Source organism: Thunnus maccoyii, chromosome 7 (assembly GCF_910596095.1).
Source record: "Thunnus maccoyii chromosome 7, fThuMac1.1, whole genome shotgun sequence".
Taxonomy (NCBI): Eukaryota; Metazoa; Chordata; class Actinopteri; order Scombriformes; family Scombridae; genus Thunnus; species Thunnus maccoyii.
Genome location: NC_056539.1, coordinates 13,440,547 through 13,464,225, shown reverse-complemented (window position 1 = coordinate 13,464,225; position 23,679 = coordinate 13,440,547). Strand labels below are relative to the sequence as shown.

Here is a 23,679-nt window from a genome sequence, read left to right as displayed (position 1 = left end):
GTAAGCTGAATAGTGTTTGTAAGCATGCATGTACGTCATCAGGGTAGTGAGAATGCTTGGGAGCTTGGATCCTTCAAGCTGCAGGACGGAGCCACAGAGTTTTTGAGGTAAACAAACAACTTCCTGTCTTACATTTACTGAATCAAAAGTGGATTTAAAAATGAAAGAATCTGGCTTGCAAGCTAAATGCAAACAGCCTCACTCACCTTGCCACTCTTCTCCTGACTGTCTCAACGAGGAAACTGGTTTGCTATTTGGATTTGATATATCAAAATACAAATCTGACATGCCATTTACAACCAAAAAGAAAAAAAACATATCACAGTAATAGAGTTCTTTGACCTTTACAAATGTACATCTGGTCAATAGTCTCAGGAACTAGTAGTTTTCAGGTTGTCTCTTACTCCCCATCACACCTGAGTCCGTAGGTGTGACTGTAAGTGGTTATGGGGGGTCTCCATGTAGATTTATTTAGAAGCCTTAAATAATATAGTCTGACCTATTCACATCTGGCCTCTGATCCTGTTGAACTATTGATGGACTGTTCAGACTGGTGAGTGGAAACTTCCAAGAGCTGATTATTATTATTTGTGTGTTGTGAGCATCTTGTAATTCCCATTTTTGTCTTTGATCATGTCAAGATTCTTAATCTTAACAGGACAACCAGTCTAAAAGGTAAAAAACGGGCTGTGATTAGCCAAGAACTTGGTACCAGTAAGCCCCCCGCAAAGAGCTTAATTTCACTATGAAAGGTCCACTTCCGTTGGATAATTTGTCTTTATTATCTTTTGGGATTAATGAAGTACTCTATCTATGTTTATGTAAAGGTTGGTCTGGTCAAGATAATCAAGACTCATAAATTTGCACCTCAAACAAGTTATGTTTATTACATTAAAGGAAGTAAATACATTTTTAAGGCAAATGATTTTGAAGATGATACACATTCAGCCAGTTGGATCTTTCCAAAGTATAGTAGTCAAAATAAACACAGCCTGTGTTTTTCATGTCTGTTGCTCTCCTGTTGGAGAAAAAAAATGACTTCATATTGCCCTCTGCTGGGCTTGAATGGACTCTCATGCTTCACAGAGACCTATGGCCTAGACACGTTATTTACTCTCTCTGAGGGACTGAACATACTGTACATGCAGGATTTGTTTTCACCTTTAAGATTCACACGTGATTCTTAGCATGTTTTAGTCCATGGTTGAGAGGATCTGACAGAGTGCTGGTTCCCGTTTAACAATAGGAAACCAGGCAGAGCTGCTGGCGAGCGCTCCACAGGATGTGACCTGGCTGGACAGGAGCCAAACCTCTTACTTCAGAGCCACATATTATGAAATGTTATGAAAGCTGTGGTAACACAAAACTGCTTTGTTCACTACCTTAGTCTAATAGTAGACATGTAACCAAAATGTATGGCCCTGTAGTTTACAAGTTTATTTCATTTCAATCACAGGGTCCCTTTAAAAACTTTCACCATGACTTTCACACATCAGCAAAGATGCAGCTCTTTTATTTCTTAGATCATGAAAAATATTACAGGAGAACATCACAGTGTACTCAAATATACTGTATGAGAAGGATATTAGTTTAGTGTTGGTGTGGAAAAGAAGCAGCAAAAACTAAGACATGTGGGAAGCCAATTGTAAAAATACTCTTTAACAGTTGGGTGTCTAATTATGCTAGAGGGAAATTAAAAACTCTGATTGTTGCATCTAAATCCTATTATGAAAATAGATAAGCCATGTTCACCACATGCAAAGACTTTCATCAAAACATACTTTAAAAAGAAACATACCTCACATTTGATAAATGGTTATCTGACACTGAGAGAGAATTGTGTTTTTGAGTAAGAAGGGACTTTTCCTCAAATGATATAATGATACACATTATATGTAGACACTGATCGATATATGAAGATAAGACAGTTAGGTATTAACTCGTTTCAGGGTATTAATGCCACACTCCTCAACTCACATGTCTGTATGTGATCTGGTGGACTTGTAATCTTGCATGACCCACATACAGTACAGTACGTTTACCATTTATCACTTCCAGACAAGACAGCAAACAACTGCCAGATTCTCATGTGGTGGAGGACTGCTGCGTGCGTCAACATTAAAGCCCCGCAGCTATCTTCTCTGAGGAGACATGATGTGAAAATGAAGACCTCTGTAGATTTGCAGACAGTCTTATTTTGTCTTAATTGGTTGGGGGGGAACTTGGCACAAAACTCAGAGAGGCGATAATACAAGTACAGATGTGGCAAACAATGGTTTACATACAGTTCTGACACTTCTCATTTTGATCATTTACTGTGTGAGTAATAATGTTAATCATCATGTCTTTTGAGTAAAAAAAAAAAAAGTGATTTAATTTTTTCTATTCTAAATTTCTGTTTGCTTGCAGTAGGAATATGGAAAAACACTGATCATTTGGTGACAATCATCTGATCATGATCATACAAACAGAAATAATAAATGGATTTCAACATACTTTAGATCATGACATGTATAAATCTTCTCAGGTTATGTGTTTTACTGTAATGAAAACATTTAGGCCCAACATTCCTTCATGAAACAAATTTATTCTTTTACAAGAATACTCAAGGAAAATGCATATTGTTTCACAAGATGGTTAATACACTTATACAAATATGTTAAGTCATAAATGCACCTGCGTAATTCTGAGAAGGGTCTACTTTTAAGTTTAATGTCATCAAATTACAGTTACCAGAGGTTTGCACTGTAATCGTCATGTAAAAAAGCAGCCTTCTGTGAAATCACTTAGGAGCATTCATAGACAATGGAAAACCTTAGTTATTCATGCAGTATATAGTGGTATAATGATACTGAGATTACACTTAATGATTACCGAACCTGTCTTTCAAACTTTATAAATAACACATGGACACACTTAACATCCCTTGTACATTTTGTGATACCTCAAACACAACCTCTGGACTGGTCCGTCTCTCTGTTTTTCACTTTATCTGGCTACAGAGTCCAACGGTTTAATCTGCAGCCGTCACTAAGAAACACTGAGAGGTGAGATCAAGCTCAGAGGTTGTCAGTTGAGATCACTTCTTCTTTCTTTTTTTTTTTTTTTCTTTTTTTTTTTTTTAAATTACAGGGGAGCCTGAAAGAAACATGAATGCATGTTTGGAGGGGTTACAATATTTCTATTCATGCTATGCTATGCTTGATGAAAGAGATGCTGAACAGCAGCTATAGAACTACATGTAGACGTGGTAGTGTATTGATAGTGTGCCTGATTACAAAAAGCGAGAAAGTATGTAGTATTGTGATATATAAGTAATATATGTTGATTACAAAGTGGGCAGCCCCTATCCCCCACTGAACACAGAGACCCCCTAAGACTGGTCGGATGGCAAGTACACAGCTTGACTTGAGTTAACAACCTTCTTATTTCATCTTCTCCAGGAACGAACGCACCTCCAGTGGACTGTAGCCCCAAGGCCCCATCCCTCCCTAGGAAACACAGAGTGAAGAATGTTAATATGACAAATAACATTTTGATTTAGATCTACCACTGTCATTAGAATCAGAAAGAACATATCAATTGAAGAAATCAGAGACAAGTCTCTGCCATGTAATAATGTGTAATTCTACATTTCTGGCATGACTAACGCGAGCCTGGCTCCATGCCAAGAATCCCAGTGTTTCTTTCAGGGCTCCTCCCCACGCGGTTTTACACCCATAATGCTGGCATTATTTCGAATCACGCGATTGCATGAGAGGAGCAGTGAGTGTGGGGTGAAAGAAAATTTCCCTCTGTCTTTCTAGAAACTTTTCAATCAGGATCAGATGAAATGAAAGTACAGACATTTGTCTTGGTGTCAGGTTTGCACAAATCTCACCTTGTAGACAACTTTCCCAGCCTGCAGCACATAAAGCCTCTCAGGCAGAGCGCCATACTTTATTGCGGTGATATCATTCATTTCATCCACAACCACTGGACACAGTGGTTCCTTTTGAACGACGATCTGTGCTGCGGACAGCCTTTCCTCCAAACTCCGGTGCTGGTTGATGTCAAAGTTGTTGGTAAAGGCCCAACCATCTGAAATAGAGACACAGTGTGTGATTTCACTGGAATGAATGAATGACACTAAATGCTGCAAAATACCATCTAAGTTAAGATACATAAATAAATCACATTTTATGGTTGTTGTGTAAGTGCATGATGGTGTCAAGAGTTTTATCAAAGTGAACGCAGAGTGTTACTACCCGATCTCTAACCACAGAGCTACATCGCATGTGTTCTAACACTGAAGACTTTTCTATAGTAACTTGTTTTGTTAAACTAAAAGACTCAACATCAGACTGTTTGGTAAGATTTGACAGTCAAAAGAAAACACCATAGCCAGTTTATCAGTTTTTAACTCATGTACCAAATGAGATAATCAATCAAAAACCCTTAACTACTGCATTTAACATTTAGTTCTCTACTGCAGGGGTTTTTCATCAGGATGTTAAGAGATCCAGAAAAATGAAGGTCATTAATATATATAAAGTATCCTGCATATGTAAGAGTAGATGAAAGTACTTTCAAGGTACACATTAATTTTTAAAACTTTATTAGAGCTGTAACAATTAGTCGATCAACAGAAAATTAATCGCCATCTATTTTGACAATTAATTACTTGGTTTTTTTTTAAGTTATTTAAGAATAGGAAAAAAAGTGAAAATTCTCTGTTTCCAGCTTCTTAAATGTGGATATTTTCTGTTTTTTTTACTTCTCCATGATAATTTAATGTCTTTGGGCTGTGGACTCTTCAGTCAGGAAAAAAACAAGACATTTTAGGTTGCATGACCTGAGGTAAATGTGAGGAAAACCACAGAGGTAGATTTAGGAGATTATTATAACTGTTTTAGATATGCTGATGTAAATATTTAAACATGTAAATACAGTGCTGCTTGAAAGTTTGTGAACCCTTTAGAATTTTCTCTATTTCTGCATAAATATGACCTAAAATGTGATCAGATTTTTACAGGAGTCCTAAAACTAGATAAAGTGAACCCAATTAAACAAATGAGACAAAAATCATGAAACTTATTCATTTATTTATTGAGGAAAAATATCCAATCTTACGTATTTGTGTGAGGCAGAAGTATGTGAGCCCTTGCTTTCAGTAACTGGTGTGACCCACTTTTGCAGCAACAACTTCAACTAAACATTTCCGGTAACTGTTTATTAGCCCTGCACATTGGCTTGGAGGAAATTTAGTCCATTCCTCTGAACAGAACAGTTTCAACTTAGGGATGTTGGTGAGCTTCCTGCACAAACTGCCTGCTTCAGGTCCTTCCAAAGCATTTCTTTTGGCTTAAGGTCAGGACTTTGACTCAGCCATTCCAAAACATTATCTTTCTTCTGCTTTAACCTTTCTTTGGTAGAACGACTTGTCGTTTAGTGTCGTTGTCTTACTGCATGACCCACTTTCTGTTGAGCTTCAGGTCACGGAGGGATACCTTCACATTTTCCTGTAGAATTGGCTGGTACAACTCAGAACTCATAGCTCCATCAATGATTGCAAGCTGTCCTGGTTCAGAGGCAGCAAAGCAGCCCAAACCATGATACTACCAACACCATGTTTCACAGATGAGTTATGGTTCTTATGCTGGAATGCAGTGTTTGCTCATCATCAAACATAATGCTTCTCATTCAAGCCAAAAAGTTTGATTTTGATCTCCTCCATCCACAGGACATTTTTCCAATCACCTTCTGGATTATCCATGTGGTCTTGAGCAAATCAACGAAGGCAGCAATGTTCTTTTTGGAGAGTAGTGGGTTTCTCTTTGCAACTCTGCCATGCACACCATTGATGTTCAATGTTCTCTTGATGGTGGACTCATTAACATCGACTGTAGCCACTGCATGAGAGACCTTTAGTTTCCTAGATGTTACCCTGGAGTCCCTTGTGGCCTCCCAAAGTATTACACGCCTTGCTCTTGGTGTGATCTTAGTTGGTTGACCACTCCTGGGGAGGGTAACAATGGTGTTGGATGTCCATTTGTACACGATCTGCCTGACAGCAACTGGTGGAGTCCAAACTCTTGAGAAATGGTTTTGTAACCCTTTCCATCCTGGTGAGCATCAATAACTCTTCTTCTAAAGTCCTTAGGAATCTCATTTGTTTGAGCAATGATGCACTTCCACAAACCTGTGTTGTGAAGCTCAGACTTTGATAGTTAGGACCAAGATTTCTCTTCTTTAAATAAGGCAAGGCCTCTCAGACTCACACTTGATTGTCATCCCATTGATTAAAACACCCAACTCTAATTTCCCCTTCAAATGAATTGATAATCCTTGAGGTTCAAATACTTTTGCCATGCATAAATATGTAACAGATCATTTTCCTCAATAAATAAATGAACAAGTGTTAGGTTTTTGTCTCATTTGTGTAACTGATGTCTCTTTATCTAGTTTTAGGACTTGCATGGAAATCTGATCATGTTTTAGGTCACATTTATACAGAAATAGAGTGAATTCATATGGGTTCACAAACTCTCAAGAAGCACTGTATGTAAATAATTACTTTATAAACATAAATATGTAAACAGTTAACTGTGAAAACATTGTAAATATATTTTTAGTAAATTAACTCAAATATATGAATTAACTTTTAAACCTTACATTTCCTCCCTCTCTCACAAAAGAAACGTCCTTGTTTCACATAAGCAAACAAAACAATAAACTGCTACTAGAGAGAACAAAACAACAGTCTCACTTAAGAACATAGTCCAGGTCTAACTTGACGTCTGCTGGGGCACAGTGTAGAACCAGAGCCTTGCCCAGAAGGGGCAGAGGGAACATTGGGAGACTGCCTAACCATGACTTGGCCAGAGGGGGGAGCAGTCAAACACTGAGTCCACGGAGTAGGGGATGGGTGAGAACAGGATTGGGGCTGTGGCTGGCAGAGCCGAGGGGCCAATGAGGGGACCTTGCTGCAGTCAGATACATTGTAGCTCTTTGTTGCTGTAGACTTTGAAGGTTTGTGTGCAGCATTTCTGGAATGCCATGTTCACAGATGAAGTTTTCAAACAAACATTTTGCAACTGTTGGAGCGCTGGTCTGGAATGGCATAGAGGTTGACATACTTGGGGAAATAATCTTGAACAACAAACACAAACCAGTTGCCATGACTTGTGATGGGAAGCTCAACTATGTCAGCTGTGACCTTTTGGCATGGCTCAGTAGCAACAATTGTTTTCACTGGTGCTCTCTGGTGAGGTATGGGACTGGGCATTGCATACATTGCTTGTTTCAGGACTTTATCTGCAGACAGATGACCAGATACTGGATTTCCATGCAGCTGCTTTAGAACAGTGTCTTTTAAGGCATGAGGGACAACTTGGTGCAGCACTGACTTAGTGGATGAACTGAAAACTTTATGACAGAGCGAACAATTATGAAAGGAAAGTCTGTGGTGACCTCTGACAGTATAGAATCTTGCTGCTGTTCCTTTTTAAGATCTTCTTAAGGGAGTTGAAGCACAATTGTGGAGGAAACAGATTGTGTAGCACACTGTAAGTCTGGACCAGGAGGCTGTGGTAAAGTCTGGTTACAGGAAACAGGCTTTCGATCAGTACTGCAGGAGCTGTGGTGTACAGAACTGATAGAACAAGATAGACTTACAGGACTTGAGTGTCTCTTGTCAGGGTGTGGACTGGCAGGAGCAGTGTAGGAGGTGCTCTGTTCCGTAGGTCTGGTGTCAGCAGGGTAATGTGACATTGCATCTGCATTAAGGTTGCTGCGGCCATCTTTGTGAATTACAGTCCACTCAAAAGGATCAAGTTCAAGAGCCCAGCTTGCATGACAACCAGTTCTGTTATTGTAAGAGAGACAGATGAGAGGTTTGTGGTCTATGACAATAACAAAGGGCTGCTTGTAGAGGTAGTGGTGAAAATGACGTACCGCCCAGACAATAGCCTGGAGTTCTCCATCATGGATTGACCACTTCCTTTCTGCTTTTGTTAAAACATGGCTAGCATATGCAATTACTTTCTCCTAATGTCCCTGTCTCTGAGCTAGCACAGCACCGATAGCAGAGCATGAAGCATCCGTGTAGAGGGAGAATGGCAATGTGAAATCAGGGAATGCAACCACTGGAGGGCTTGGGAGGGCATGTTTCAGGTAAGTGAATGCATCCTGACATCGAGAAGTCCATTGGAAGAGTGCATTTTTCTCAGTGAGTGCATGTAGCGGAACACTGATGTGCAAAGTTCCTGATGAACTTGCAGCAATACGAACAAAGTCTTAGGAATGCTCTTACTTCTATTGTGCAGCGTGGAGTAGGCCAGTCTTGAGCACTTTTCATATTTCGTGAGTCTGGTTGAATGTCATTCTTGGATACAACATGGCTGAAATATTTAACTTGATCTCTGGCAAGACAGAATTTGATAGATTTAACTTGAGGCCACTTGACTGAAATAGGGAGAGGATTTCTTCCACATGCTGGAGATGTTTGCTGAGGGAGCGGCTGTAAATGAGGACATCATCCAAATAGACTAGGCAGGTTTTGCAAGGGAGGCCACGAAGTACCATCTCCGTTAAGTGTTGGCATGGTGCTAGAGTGTTGATGACTCACATTGGCATAACTTTAAAGTGATAAAGTCCACTGCCTGTTGTGAATCCTGTTTTTTCATGGTCTTTCTGTTCCAGCTTAACTTGCCAATATCCATGCAGGAGGTCCAATGTAGAGAACCAGGCAGACCCTGACAGAGCATCCATTGCATCATCAACTCTGGGAAGAGGGTGTGAATCTTTGATTGTCAGTGCATTGAGTTTCCTATAGTCCAGGGAGAAACGCCATGTGACATTTTTCTTTTGCATCAAAACCACTAGTGCAGCCCAGGGACTGTAGCTTTCTTCAATGACATGCTTTCAACAGGTTTCAACTTGAGTCTGTATTTCAGCTCTGTTCTGGTGTTTACTCTGTAGACTTGCTGTTAAGTTGGTGTAGCATCACCAGTGCGAATATGATTGCTTGATTATGCCTGTTCAACCTCTGTCCTCTGAGAGTTTACTGAATACTGTTGAGTATTTATGAAGCAGTGATTTCAGAGACTGAACCTGAGAAGTTGACAGGTTTACTTCATCTATCTGTACAGGTGGAGCTGCATCATATACAGGTATGGTCATTCAACATGTCTCCTCAACTGGTATGATGTCTACAGATGAAGCAGAATGAAACTCATAGAGTTGCTGTCCAGAATGCAGCTCAATATCATCTCTGGAGGGATTTACGAGTTGAACAACAGTTGTGTCATTTTGAACTTCACTGAGAGAGTGTGCCACGATGATGTCACAGGCTGGGTTGGGCATGAGAGCAACACAGTTGTCAGTTGATATAGGAGAAGCAGGTGTAGCTGCTGACACACAGGGTGTGATGAGGGTTTCACTCATAGCTGGGATCCTAGTGGGTGCTAGCTCAGACACATTACAGCAAGCAGCAAATTCATGTCCTTTGGGCAATGGGGGAATTTTCATGTCCCACAGTTGTAGTACTTTGTTTTTGAGATCATGGAGGGCATGGTGTTTTTCCAGAAAATCCCAACCTAATATGACTGGTTAGTAAGCACCTCTGAGAATTTAAAATTCCAGCTGCCATACCTGTTTTTCAAGTCTGATTCCAATAGTTAACTTGCCTAAGAGGTCCAGGCCCTGTCCATTGAATGACCTGGCACGGAGGAGGTTGTCATGTATGGAGTCAGATCAGGCTCAGTATTAATGAATGCACACAGAAGGATTCACAAATGTATTTTGGGATTTATATATAAATGACTCTCTCCACATAAATATTTTTCAATGCATACACAAATAGTTATCATTGTATATTGATGTAAAACAAATCCGCATATAAAAAACAGTAAGGTTCACAAATGTATTTCAGATGCACACATAAATATGCCTTGTTTTAAATAAATATAGTAGAAATCCATAAATGTATTTGCAATTTTCATCAAAAACATATTTGGATGTTACATTTATACACAAACTGTTGAACCATTTGAAAACTATTTGTCATTTGTGAACTTCACTGCATTTGTGTGTGGCTCCTTCTGTTTAAGCCAATCATGTAAGCGTATATTCAAGGGTATCATTTTAATTTGATCATGTAGTGTTACATCTACCCACAGGTCAACCTCAACATGGAGTCTGGTAGCTGCTCTCCACAGGTAAGTGATAACTCTCCTGTTGTGCATGATTAAATATGTTTGAGTTATTAATGCTTGCTAAGTTAGTGATGTGAGAATTAACACTAGCGTTAACTAATAATAATAATAATAATAATAACTTTTTAACTTTCATGCAAAGATACAGTATAATGCTGATAGACAACCTAGGATCATCCATTAGCTGGCTACCTAACGCATTCATAACTCAAATATATTTAATCATGCACGACAGGAGAGTTATCACTTACCTGTAGAGAGCGGCCACCAGACGCTGGGCAGCTGCTTGACGTTTGTTCTCTCCTTGTGTTCGAATTCATAATCGCAGACTGTGCAGATGTAACACTATGTGATCACATTAAATCACACCCTCAAATCTACGCTCATGTGATTAGCTGAAAATTAAGAAGCCATCTGATTGGCTACAGGTAATTCCCTGTTGAAAAAAATGCATTTGTGAAACAAGACGTGCCAGGGGAGTCTCAAAAAACCCACCAACAAATGCAGTGAAGTTCACAAATGACAAGCAGTTTGTAAATGAGGTTATATAAACGTAACAACATCGAAATATGTTTTTGTTGAAAAATATGTTGTGCCCATCCTACCGTACTTGGAGTACTGGTAGGATGGGCATGATGGAGAGTGACCCCAGTCACAGTTGTCATTGTTGTTCCATTCATTGCATCTCTGGTGAACAAGGGGTGAAGGACAACATTCGTAGTGAGACTCTAAATCATGACTATAACACTGCTCAGATGAGTAATGGTCTCTGGGGTGTTGTCTGGTATGGTAGGGTGAAGGACAGAAACTGCGTGCACTGTATCGAGCATCACAGGAGGAGGATCTGTAAGGTCTGGAGTGCAAACGCTGAGCAAAGTGACTGTATTTCTCTTGTAAATGCTGTACTTCATATTTCAAGCTGGTCACAGTAAGAGTCGGCTGCTCAACTGCATGAAAGAGTCTGTCATCAGCAGACTGCGGATGAACCATAGCTACCTGTTCTGAAGGTAGAGTGTATGGGGATTCTGCAGTGGTCAGCTGCAGCGCTGCACGTACTTTCTCACAGTGGCTGGCAATGCGCACAGCTTCCTCGAATTTCTCTGCACCCATCTCATGAATTTTTGACTGTAAGGCTGGATCCAAGCCGGCAACAAAGCGGATGAATTTTTCACCCTCTCGTGCATTGTGGTCATAGTTGGGAAAGGCTTCTAGCACAAGATAAGTAATGTCTGCACTAGACATATTCAAACTTCCACCTGGTTTACGAGGGCCAGCAGTTACATTTGTTTAGAAGAATGGCAGGGAGTATTTTGGCCCATGAACGTCCTTGAGTTTCATCAGCCCAGTGAGTAGGGAGGATGGAGACCATCACTGTAGATAAATCTGTATCAGGTTAAGTCATATCCTGCAATGCCTCTTCAAAGTGTTGAGACCAACTTGTGAAAGATTCTGTCCCATCTCCTTTAAAAGCAGGCAGACAATCAATTTCCAGGGCACCAGAGATAGTATGTGGGGCTAAAAAGGCACAACTGGCCCTTCCACTGACCTTTGTCATTGTGTGGGAGCAGGTTGCAGCTCATGCACAGATTCACTTTCATGATCAGACATAGTGGGAGAAAAATGCCCTGTTCAAAAATCACAAAAAGCATGAAAATGGGGAAAAAACTGCTAAAATCCATAATATTTCTAAAATATAGTTTTCAGTTCAATAGCTGCTCTCAGAGAGTGAAAAAAATCCTGGTAGCACAAAAAGTGACAATATTCACAGCTCAGGGGAATAACAACAACAACTCAACAAATGCATAAAACCACCAAATAAATACCACCACAGCCACCAAATGTAACGTGAGGGTTCTAAATGTGGTAACTGGATCACTCTTAATGAGAAGAAACAGCAGGATGGAGACAAATAACTTTTTTAAGCAGCACTTTACTGTTCTCTGCACTTCATCAGCTTCACAACAACAACACTTCCTGGTTTCTAGGGGGGGAAGTCAGATAATTTGGGACATCAGGTAAAATGGGACTAATAAGGTTTTACATCTTGGGCTCTTTAAATATTAGCAGCCAATCATCAAACATGTTATTGTGTTGTTGCTACAAATGTCCTTTACACGAAACAATCATTTTGATTGGTCTGAGATAACTAGGATGGACAGAGCAAATATTAAACAAAAAAAGGTAGGGGTTTGTGATGTGTTTGAAGGTCCAAAGTTTCTGAAGTATTTTACTTGGCAACATATTTTCTTTATAGAAATATAGCAGAGAGCCATAACAAGTTCTAAAAGTTACATTTAAGGTAGTCCTCAGAATTTTACGTGATTTTCTCTCTCTCTATCTACCAAAAAGTGTCCCAAATTACCTGACTTCACCCTACATAATAGAGCCCGACCAATATATCAGTCGGACGATATTGGCCTATCCCACATATATCGGTATTAGTCTATATGTTGTCCAATTTTAAGTTATATAGGCAACATTTTATGTATATTTGATCTTTTTTCTTAATTCAAGTTAAATATATATATAATAGAGAGAGAGAAATAAATAGATATTTTGCTTTATTTGTGTTGTTTTATTTATAGTTATAGTTATTAAATTAAGTTTACTGTTTCAGTGCACTGATGTAATTTTGAACTATATAGTTTATTGTTAAACTATAAAATATCCAGCCTCTATAAGACATCTTTGTCACAAGTGTTTGATATTTGAGGGATTATTGCAAAAAATGTGTGTTATAAAAATAAAGAATATCAGCAAATATATCGATACCGGAACTTTTATGCTCCCTAATATCAGTATTGGCCCCAAAATCCAGTATTGGTCGGGCTCTACAACATAAAGTTTGCTTTTACTGACTTCACTTCATCGATTTTGAAAGCATACTATCTCCTCTACCAGTAAAGGTCATGCTGATAAAGACTTCACTTGTCACTTTGGCGACTTCCACTCACCTGTTGAATGCGCCTCGGCGATGTAGATGACAAGAAAGTCAGCCACATCGCTGAAGTCCTTGATGAGTTGCTTGAACTCCTCAAGTTTGTACATAAACGGTGGTCAGGTGCAACTTCCAAAACTCAGCACCAACGGTCTATTATCTGCAGAAAACAGCTCAGACTTTAGGAACAGAGAGATACAACTGAACCATAACCTGAAAACTTTAATCTCCGTAACGCACCTTTAAAGAACTTGAAGATGCTTGTTTTCTCTCCCTCCATGGTGACCACGGGTGAGTCGGGAGCCTCTCCGCCCACAAACGCCTCTTGCCCGAGAGACAGCCACATGTGCTGAGAGACGGTTTTGATGAAGCTTAAAGATGTAAATGTCAGACCCCAATCCTCGTATCTGAACTTTGGGTTCTGGGTCATGGTGGTCTTTTCGCCCATTCTGAGGATTTGCTTCTTGGTGAGGCTTGGTGAAATAAAATGCATGATGCTGAGCATGAAATTAAGCGCTACCGCAAAGCAAAACAAGCATGCTGCCGAAAGGTAGACCATCAGTTTTTGCAAAAGCATGCTTGCTCCTTGAGGGTGAACTCCGGCTTTCACTGCGTCTCTTGCCAAGCTGTCATCTGATTGTTGGACATGTCGGTTTCCGCCTACTCCGCTCAAGTTTGATAAAAGCTGCCTTCAAGGCCTCTTTGTGAGGTCGTAATTCCCAGAACTTGAGTAGCAAATACTTGCTCGTACGAAAACTACTGGTGGGATGGCTGGGAAATTGAGGGTGTGCTCCGTTTCACTTTCCTTTCTCTCCTAATTCACATACCCTCATTTCCTTTGTAATCCGTTAATTGATATTAGTTTAATTACCAGACCTCTAGCAGACACAGAGTGATATAGGCATCACATGAGTCCCCTTTCTCACCATTTGATGAATGTAAGTAAAATTTAAATTCCATGGTTTCTTTTGCTGGCTAGCTTAATTCAAATGTTTCTTCACCACTCCTTTGGTCTGCTGTTTTGTTGTTCTGTCGTTTTCTCACAAATTAAGGATGATAAGAACAATCTGAAACATCCCTTAATATCCCTGAATAGATATGGAACAATTGACTTTTTCTCTGAGACATGCCACTGAAAAATGTGAAAAATACTAGAAAAACTGGATATGATGATTTCTTTACTATGTGTTTATTTAGTTTGGAGAATTTTGTTTTGTTTCTTTCTGTGGTAGAGCCGACAAAATGGACTTTTAGGTTATAACTGAGAGGAAGATCCTACCTTCTTCAAAAGTATTTTAGCTGTGTGTGAGTCAAAGTCATGGATCATAAGGACCTCTCTGACTTTAAAGGACAATCATGGACATAAAAGACCGGGATACCGTAATGTAACCCATTTTCTTTTCATTTCCTGTCTTTTACATGATTTTAAGCATTTCACTTTACCAATGATGACCCTATTTGTTATCCTTTAGATTGTTTTTGTCAATAATAATAATAAAATAAAGTTAAAAAAAAAGAAAAATATAGTACATGCATCCCCATACTGTGAATCGTTTTGATTGGAAAATGGAAAGTCAAAATATTTTCTGTCAAAGGGCTGCTACATCTGCTTCATCATTTTCCTCAGCAGTAATGAATATACAATACCAGTCAAAAGTTTGGCTTGTTTTGTCTGTATGTGAAAAACAGACAAACTATGTAAAAAGTTCCCTTACAGGATGTTATTGCACAAAACAGTGTGTCTACTGGACAATATGAAAACTACAGACCTGTAAGTGGCTATCACTATGATTGTCCTATATCCCCAGATTCCAAACTGATAGAATAACACTTTAATTTTATAGCCTACTTCTTATATCCTATACAGAATTGATCTGTCCTCATCTATCAGGTCACTCACCATCTATTGCTCTTCTTTAGCTGCTGTGTTTTATACCCTGATTAACCAACTAAATGATAAGGTACAAAGGCACAAAAGTTATAGTTGATGGCAGAGTTGAGTCCCAACAGGGATGGATCTACTGGGGTGGCATTTTCCACCCCTAAAGAATGCCTTGCCACCTCAGCTGCCATCCCAGTTTTGGACTATCTTAATTCAAAAATATGTATGTATGAAAAGTTGTGACTGGTCAGAAGTTTACAAGAGTGAAACTCCGATGTCTGAGTGTAATTGAATGCAGCAACAGATGACCCTCCCTGTATGTATGCTGCAGCTCGTCGTCCCTCCAGCGGGCAGCAGTTTCGTCTTCCACCGGCCCTGGCAGCTTTCTGTGCAGCCTCTCCCAGTCCCGGCCGCACACAACTGTTGATGGCTTGTTTTTTCCTGTTAAACGTGCTTGTCGGGTTTCCAACTTCCACTAGTAAAAAATACAGAACGACCGCCGATGGATAATGGCGGAGCTGTTTTGTTGAAGCGTGTTTTAGTGACTCGTGTTTGATTTTGTGAGGGACGGATTAAACTTCACTAAACCCAAATATAGATCGACTTAAACCCAAATAGATCCAGTTATTCCAGTCGAGCACTTCCGCATTTCAAAGCTTAGATTTTAGATTAAACGCACAGAGAGAACAAAGACAACCTGCTAATCCCCGAGATTATACAAACCTTTATTCAACAGTTTGTCCCACCTCCCTTGTATTTGTACAATAATAACCATTGTTTGTATTATCAATGACAGTGTCCCGTTTTCAGCCAGGGGTTTTCACCTTGATAGAAAAGCCACTAGATGGCGCTGTAGAATAGTATTTCCCACATAAAAATGCTGTCGTGGATGAGGAGCAGTTCTCTCAACACTGAGTTGATTTTCAGGAAAGACCCATTTAACGCGAAAGTTGGGAAGACTTAGAGGATGATTCTTTATTTTTAGAAATAGCTTATTTTTATCAAAATGAAGTCCAGAAGTCTCATCTGTTATTAAGAGATTCCTTTTAAATCCAATCTTCTTAAGACTTCTGTGTGATCATTTTGATCATTTAGCAACTGTTTTTTTCTCCTTGTAGACTTTTGAATAGGAAACGTAATCAACCAAAACCCACAGAAACCAAAGAATAATTGATAATAAGAGAGAAAGAAAGAAATGTAGACAACTTAAAAAAAACAACAACAACAAAATGTCTCTCAGCTGATCCAATTTGAATGAACTAACTCTCTTAGTTCCATTGACATTTTATTCACTGAGGAGGGATGTGTGGAAAATATCCAACCATTAGTCTAAATTAAATTAAATGTCTCAGTTGTATGATAATTCATATGCCACTATTTTCCCCCTAAAGTAACAGCAGTGTGCATCTCGTTTACCTAATAAAAATTACAATAGCCTATATTTATATGAAAGTTCAAAATTATCTCTGATGCGTTAATTACTCTTATCTCCTCTTAAATAGGCTTTGCAGCATCAAACAGAACTGGAGTGTTATTTCATAAAATGACAGTGTGGCTGTCCCATCATATAGTCTAACAGTCTATAGTCTCCATCACTCAGTGTCGATATGATCATCAGCGCGCCGCGGACGCACTGTATTAAAGCATGGAAAACACCTGGTTTACATTTCGTATACGTACGAGCATGTATTATCACCTTAAGTTCACACCCAAGCTCTGAATTACGAACACAGCCGCCTTGATCCAGATCTCATCCTCCCACAGAAACACGGACAGAGTCTTCATTGGTGCTCCTGAAACCCTGCAGAGCACTGGAGCTATCGGGTGTCAATCAGAGAGAGAGACAGAGAGAGAGAGAGAGAGAGAGGGAGAGAGAGACGCATGGGATGCTGATGACTGATCCTCACTGAGAGGATGATATCGATCAGGCTTGCAGATTCTTTCCCCTCCAGTTTGATAAACATGCTGATGTGCGCAATCAAACCTTTTCTGCTCCTTCTAGGCTAATTGGATCAGGTATGTGTTACCAATCAATAAGGTTTGTGCAGCGTGTTGGTTCATCCTGTATTTTTTTTTTTTTTTAATGAATCATGATTTGCGCAATTTGGCTCACGGAGGGGGTGGGGGGGGGGGTGGGGGGGGGGGACTTGCATGAGTTTGCGGTGATTTATTCATTTTTCTTTTCATGTGCGTAGGTAATGCGAGCAGCGGCTGCACACTGGATGGGAAAGCCGAGATATCAATGCAGAACTCTTCAGCGCTGTTCGGGATGGTCAGCCACTGTCAGACCCCAACTTTCACAGACTTCACCGCCGGCTTGTCGCTCTCCGTGTACGGCAGCAAGGCGGACATCTGTGCGCGCCGAGCCGGGAGCGGCGGTTTCGGATCTCAGATTTGCCGGAGTCCCCATGACACCCCGACTCACATGAACTGCGCCAGCCCGAAGCGACTTAGCACGCCGGAGGAAAAAGCGCATCTGTCAGCCAAAGCCCAGCGCTCCTGCTTCACCCTCCCACCCGTGCAAGGTAGGCCCCGTCGGTCCAAATGTGAACACAAGTCTTTAATTGACGCTGCTGGAATGATCGGAGGTTACAAAGCTGATTAACAAAGCTGATGCGCTGATTGAGTGTATCCTAAACAACACGATGGGCAAATTGCTGCATCGTGATAACATTTAATGTAATAACAGTTATCGTCCCGATTGCAACAAATTGTGGGACTAACGAAGCAAATTCAGTCAAACAGCAGCTGCGTAAGTGTTTCCAATCCGACCAATTAGCAGTTTCGAGGTTATTTAAGATGGATAAAAGCTTCCATCTAAAGCACTGCTGCTTCCATATGGCTCCTCCAGAGCATCCTTTGATGCAGCTGTACTGTGTATTTGTGTTGAGAGCCCTGTTTGCAGTTGTGGATTAGGTCTGTTAATTAAACCCAGAGCTCAACTTGGATCGCTGGCCAATTCATAAATAACACCAGAATCAAAGCCTCTGTAGCACACAAAGGCCATGAGAAGTGATGTACAGTATATGCAATAACTGCCAAGCAAGTGTGCAATTTCCTATGGATGTTAACAAGGCATGGCAGCATTAAGTAGGACTGGTGTGACGTTGACTCGCTTAACTAAATGTGGAAAAGTTGACAACTTGGAGTTTGGAAAGTTTAAAACAATATTTTGATAATAATTTATTATTCATTTTTTTTTTTTCCGGTTTTGCTCTTAATTTAAGAATAACATTAATCTTAAAAACAATTAAGTAGCTATATGTCTTCAAACTAATATTTAAATAACCTTCAGTGCTTTGCAAAAACAAAACAAAAAAAAAAAGAAAAGAAAAGAAAAAACAACTTTGACATGGGCTCATCAGTGAAAGTGAAAACTTTAAAACAACAATTACATAGATGAGATGAGCACTGTCATACAGATAGCATCCAGAGTGGAAACTGGGCTTTCAGACTCTGTGGAAGGCTGCTCCATCCTGTTTAGACAGAGTGTTGCTGTGAGAGGGCGGAGGTAATTACAGCCCCATCCTAAATTATGATTAGACGGAACAGACTTTTATATTAGCAATCATCCTTGCAGCAAGAAGAGGATCAACGGATTTGATTTTGTTTCTTCTTGCTAAACACAAACCATATGTCTGCTGAATGTGTCTCAGCATTTATGAGTTCTCTTGGAGCACAGTTGTGCCCTCAGCCCTCCATCCCCAGCATCCCCAAACAGAATGAATCGTCTCATTGTCTTTGCAACGCTTTTGAACTCGCTTCCCGTAAATTGTGGGAATTCAAGATGTGTTATGTGTTTGGTGGATTATGTCGTGCAGATTAATATTGAGGCAGACGCATACATATCTGTTTGTTTCGCTCTGGCTCTCTGAGGCTGTTGAGTGATATTTTAATCCATAAACCCACAAGATATTGAAATTATTAAAATTGTTTTTCAGCCTCCTTTGGAGTTCAAAAACACAGCCCAACATCTACTCCCTTAAGCACATAGTGATTCAGCCACACATCAAAACATGTTACACATTCATGATCTGGCAGTTATATATTTTTACATTATATTTTACTGTTGTACTTGGGCAATAAAAAGTTTCATTCGGTTTAACATTCGCTCCTCATGTTGCCATCTCTATTCTATATGCACAGTATTCCAGGCATTTTTATGTTTTTTTATAGTCTCCTTTGGTGAGCTTGGAGTATAAAAGTGATCTCAGTACTCATCAGTCTTTTGTATCATGCCTCATTTCATGCTGATCGTATTACATATACTCCCATTCGGGGACAGAGCTGGAGTTTAAACTGCATTCTCAACCATTACTTCAGATTTATAGTGAAAGGAATCTCTGAACAAACACAAGCTCTAATATTCATCCTGATGGAAACGAGACAGTGGGGGAAGAACTTACCTCAGACGGGAGATTTCTGACCTTTAACATGTACCCTGTGATTGCAAAATATAAACAGTTACTCAGAAAATAGAGTGATAAAACATAGCGCACTGCTGATGTTTCATCTAATGCTCATGTAAGGATTTTTCGGAGGAGGGAAGCTGTTGCGTACCAGGTTGTATTATGAGACGTTTGCGTTCAGTACTGCTCCGCTTATTTGCTATTAATCCCCCCCCAAAAAAAATCAAATCTACACTGTAAGTGAATTTTTATTTATTATGTCAGTGTGTGAGCATCCATTTGTGTTTACACATGTATAAGTAAATGACAGAAATAGACTGACAGTGAGTGAAAAAGCATGAATAAAGTGCCGTCGTGTGGTGAGTGATACACTCTTGGATTACATTTTTACCAGCCTGGTATCTAAATACATTCTGTCCCCCGCATGAATTGAAGGACATTTTTTTTCTATGTAGTATAAATTGAGACTTATGTCACACCTGGTGCTTAGGTTTGGAAATCCTGCGTACACCACTGCTCTTCATGGAACAGCGGCTGATCATCCTTACACTGCGAGTCCACTGTGCTATAAATATTAGTGCCCACCAGCAAAGAAAATATTTAGCTTGCAAAGAAAAACACTTGACCCCTCTTGAAAAAGAATATCAGGTTTGAATGAAGTGTGTACTCTAGCATCATTCGATACCTTGCTAAAGTTTCTCCTGGCCGGGACGATGCTGCCGAGTCTGTGAGCTTTTTTGTGGAATATGTTTGAGTTAGAGGAGTGTGCTGGAGTCCCTCACGCCGTCTCTCAGATAAATGCAAAGGTCTGTCTGTTGATTCAGCCATAAAGAGATGAGTAATGGACTTTTGGATTTGATCATTGTTGGAACTTTTTACATTTCTATGGCTATTCCTTATAGTCTCTTGCCAACACACACAGCTTGTTTCCTATAAGCCAGTATTTATGTACGTGCAGTATGCACACCTGTATGCAAGCACACAAACCCACTCGCATCCATTTCTAATACATGCAGACACTGTGCCAGCATACATGCTGAACACATACACTGTACACACATGCCATGCACTGACATACTCACACATATATGCATATACACACACACACACTTTTTTGTGGTGAAGTGGCATTGGCACCAATGTTGAATTCCCTCAAACTGACTTAGTTTCCTGTGTTTTCCCCAGCAGAATTTGTAGACGTCAGACTGCGGGGCGATAATCTGGCTGTTATGAGAAACAACCGACCATTACAGCACCACTTTGAGCCTCTGGTGTGTCAAACGCTTAATAACAGCTTCCCAGTAGCTTGTGAATAGTTTTGGTTGAATGAGAAACACAGTAAGTGCTTTTAGCAAAGTCGATTATTATAAACCAAACAATGTGGTTTATTTATTGTAATTCTTTATAGGAGTAGAGCTGAAACGATTAGATGATATTTTGATTGACAGAAAATTAATCAGCCACTATTTAGATGACCGATGAATCGTTTTAGTCGTTTTTCAAGCAAAAATGCCAAACATAGTTCCTGCTCTTCCATTGTGATGATTTTCTGCTATTCTCAGTTTTACATCTTTGTAAACTGAAGATGTCGTTGTGGGCTCTGAGAAATTGTGATATGCATTTTTAAATATTTTTTTGACATTTTGTACATTTAGCTATTAATTAATGAATATATATATAAATATAATTGGCAGATTAATTAATGATGAAAATGATAAGTTGAGGAGGGAGAAGAGTGGGCAATTGGTAATAGATAGAAATGATCATCACTTGATCTTTGAATGCCCAGTAATATTTTGTCTTCACGTAAAACGTCTGATATAGGAGATTACTTGACCTCCCTTGACGTTCTAAAAATATATATGTATTATTAAGTCATAAAAAATATGGCGCTCAGCCGAACCTACAAGGGAACTGTTGCTCACACTTAAATTATCTGTTTGGTTAGTTGTCTAGAGACCTTAAGTAAATCTTCAGATTTGTGTCATATAAAATGTTTATATAGCTATAATTCTGGGAAAATGTTTTCTTCAGCTGTTTCAAGGGGTTTTGAATTTCTTAAATTGCCCTGTAATTCAGGCTTATAATTGCTTTAAGTTTGGTTTTGATGTATGCATGGGTCATATTATTCATTTTGGATCTCAGTCATTTTTTGGGGGGGGGGGGTTGACTGGTGAACCAGTTGTCTTTTATGTCACTGTTTTATCAATCACATCGAATCAAGGGTGTTACAGTTGGTCTATATAAATCAGTGATTGAAGAGTCTTAAGTGGTGAAGTGGTTGTGTGTTTTAACTTGTTGCTTAATGGGTAGGCAAGTGTTGCAGTACAGATATTTAAGTGTGAGTTTTGACCACAATTTAAATCAGGGGTGTAATGTTGAACATTTATAGTCTCAAAGCAGCGTTTGCTCTTCAGTGCCAGGTTGGTGTTGCTGACATTTGCAGATCATGGGTCTGTGGAGTCAATAAGAGTATTATTATTGTGCCACAGTATGACTACTGAATGAGTAATTCGCTATAGTGTCATTGTCTGGTTTCTGAACCGATAACTGAATTTAAAGTCCAAGTACAGAACTTGATGAGAAGACCAGTGAAAGTCATGGGGTTTGTTTTTTTTACCTCCAGCATCCTCACAGGAGATATTTGAAGAAGAACGAGCTACATTTTTATTTAGTGCAACGGTTAAAGGCTTTATGCTTTTCCTCATTTTCAGTCAAATATATAATGTTACAATGTTGGATGTTCATATTAAACGTGGCCAAAGTTTCAAATAATGAGGTAAACGTATGTAGAAGTAATCCCTGTAAGCAAAAAGCACCGGCTTCAAACTGCTCTGTACGTTCAGTTTTTTTCTACTTTAAGCCCAAGAGACGTCGACTCATGACGGATTTCTTTATATGGTCATCTACTCCACGCACAGTGCGTGGGATCACTGCTCCGCTTCGCTAACAGTATGGCATTTTTCCATGTTTTGGTGGTAGTCATGCCGAGTCATTACTCGAGTCGAGCTGGCACTCTGTGAGTGTTTTTCCATTGCACAGCGGGGCAAAGAAAAATAAGTAGTTTACCTGTTGCTGTCGTCTACAGCTCTTCATCAAACATCATCATCACTGTGACTTTTTCTGCTTGTACTATTCCTCCCCGCATTATTTCTAACTGATCCGCTGAACAAAGAGCTCCAAATATCTCCATATGTTGTGTCAACTGGTTGTTTTTAGCGCTGCTGATGAAGCTCTGCTAATTCAGTGAGGAACATGTTTCACTTCCTGTAAATTCTTCACAATAAAAGTATCCCATTATTTAGTCATTTGAAAGCTTTTAATTTGAAGCAGTAAAGCAAGAAATGTTGGGTTGGCACCGGCAGTAACATAACATGACTCTGATACGTGCTGCGCAGCAGGCTTCTGGAAAGCTGGCCAATCAGACCAGAGTTGGCTCATCAGGACTGAGGAGCTGAGACTGCCTGTTAGAGACAGAGGCTGAACTGAGGGGCTGCATAAGATAAATATGGAGATTTTTGCACAATGAATCATGTCCCAGAATAAAAACATAGAGCTGGAAATGAGCATAATAGGTCCCCTTTAAATAATGGTAGCAAAAACAACCTCCAATTCAGATATTAAATTGGCTTAAAGTGTTTCTTATCTGTTGAATTCCACTTTATTAAAATTCGTTTTGTGTAATATTGCATTTTCATGTGTATAGAGTATATACTGTAGAATACATTATGGCATTGTACTGTTTTTTTGTATATTGTTGAAGTATAGATGTAACATGCACTAGGCTGAGTGTGAGAAAATCAAACCCTGCTGAATCCTCAAATACTCAGGAAGCTAAAATGTCAGTTTTTCCCTGCTGAATTGAAGTGAGTGAATCCTTGCTGCTCCTGCAGTTGAAAATGTGTTCTCTGTGGAAGAGAAAATAAGTCAACTTGAGCACCAAAATATCGCTTTATTAAGTGCGGTTAAAGTTTGACAGAGTAACTGAGAATCTCAATACCACTGTCAGTCAAGGCAAGGCCAGGTTAAAGCAGCTGTCCTCCCAGATGTTGGGAAAGACTGATCAACCCTCAGAGGAAACATTTCGCTGTTACAGCCGCTAAAGGATATTTGACCTTTTATTGAACTTGTGGTATACTTAGTTTGACTGTTGAGGTTGACCAGGAACTTTTTTTTCTCCACCAGATAGTGAAAATGTTATACCATACATCTTTGGTATCACTTCTCAATTTGCACTCAGCTGTGTTTTACATA

At 39.6% G+C, this 23,679-nt stretch overlaps 2 protein-coding genes across 3 annotated transcripts in view; one reads left to right on the top strand and one right to left on the bottom strand.

Annotated features, from left to right (window-relative positions):
- Positions 1 to 2,567: 2,567 nt before the first annotated feature.
- On the bottom strand, positions 2,568 to 13,846 carry dio1 (iodothyronine deiodinase 1). Its single transcript, XM_042417653.1, has 4 exons — positions 13,375 to 13,846; positions 13,151 to 13,294; positions 3,881 to 4,080; positions 2,568 to 3,491 (listed from the first exon to the last, which is right to left on the bottom strand). The coding sequence occupies exons 1-4, from the start codon at positions 13,709 to 13,711 to the stop codon at positions 3,426 to 3,428; spliced, it is 747 nt and encodes a 248-aa protein (XP_042273587.1). The 5' UTR covers positions 13,712 to 13,846; the 3' UTR covers positions 2,568 to 3,425.
- Positions 13,847 to 15,283: 1,437 nt separating this feature from the next.
- LOC121901062 (zinc finger protein GLIS1) overlaps positions 15,284 to 23,679 on the top strand; it is a 76,253-nt gene continuing 67,857 nt past the window's right edge. Inside the window, exons 1-3 of one of the 2 annotated variants that reach the window (XM_042417702.1) lie at positions 15,284 to 16,692; positions 16,781 to 17,032; positions 17,212 to 17,541. In XM_042417702.1, coding sequence (XP_042273636.1) covers positions 17,259 to 17,541 — 283 coding nt within the window. In that variant the 5' untranslated portion in view covers positions 15,284 to 16,692; positions 16,781 to 17,032; positions 17,212 to 17,258. Of the gene's footprint in view, positions 17,033 to 17,211; positions 17,542 to 23,679 lie in introns of both variants that reach the window. The other variant, XM_042417704.1, reaches the window with a different exon arrangement.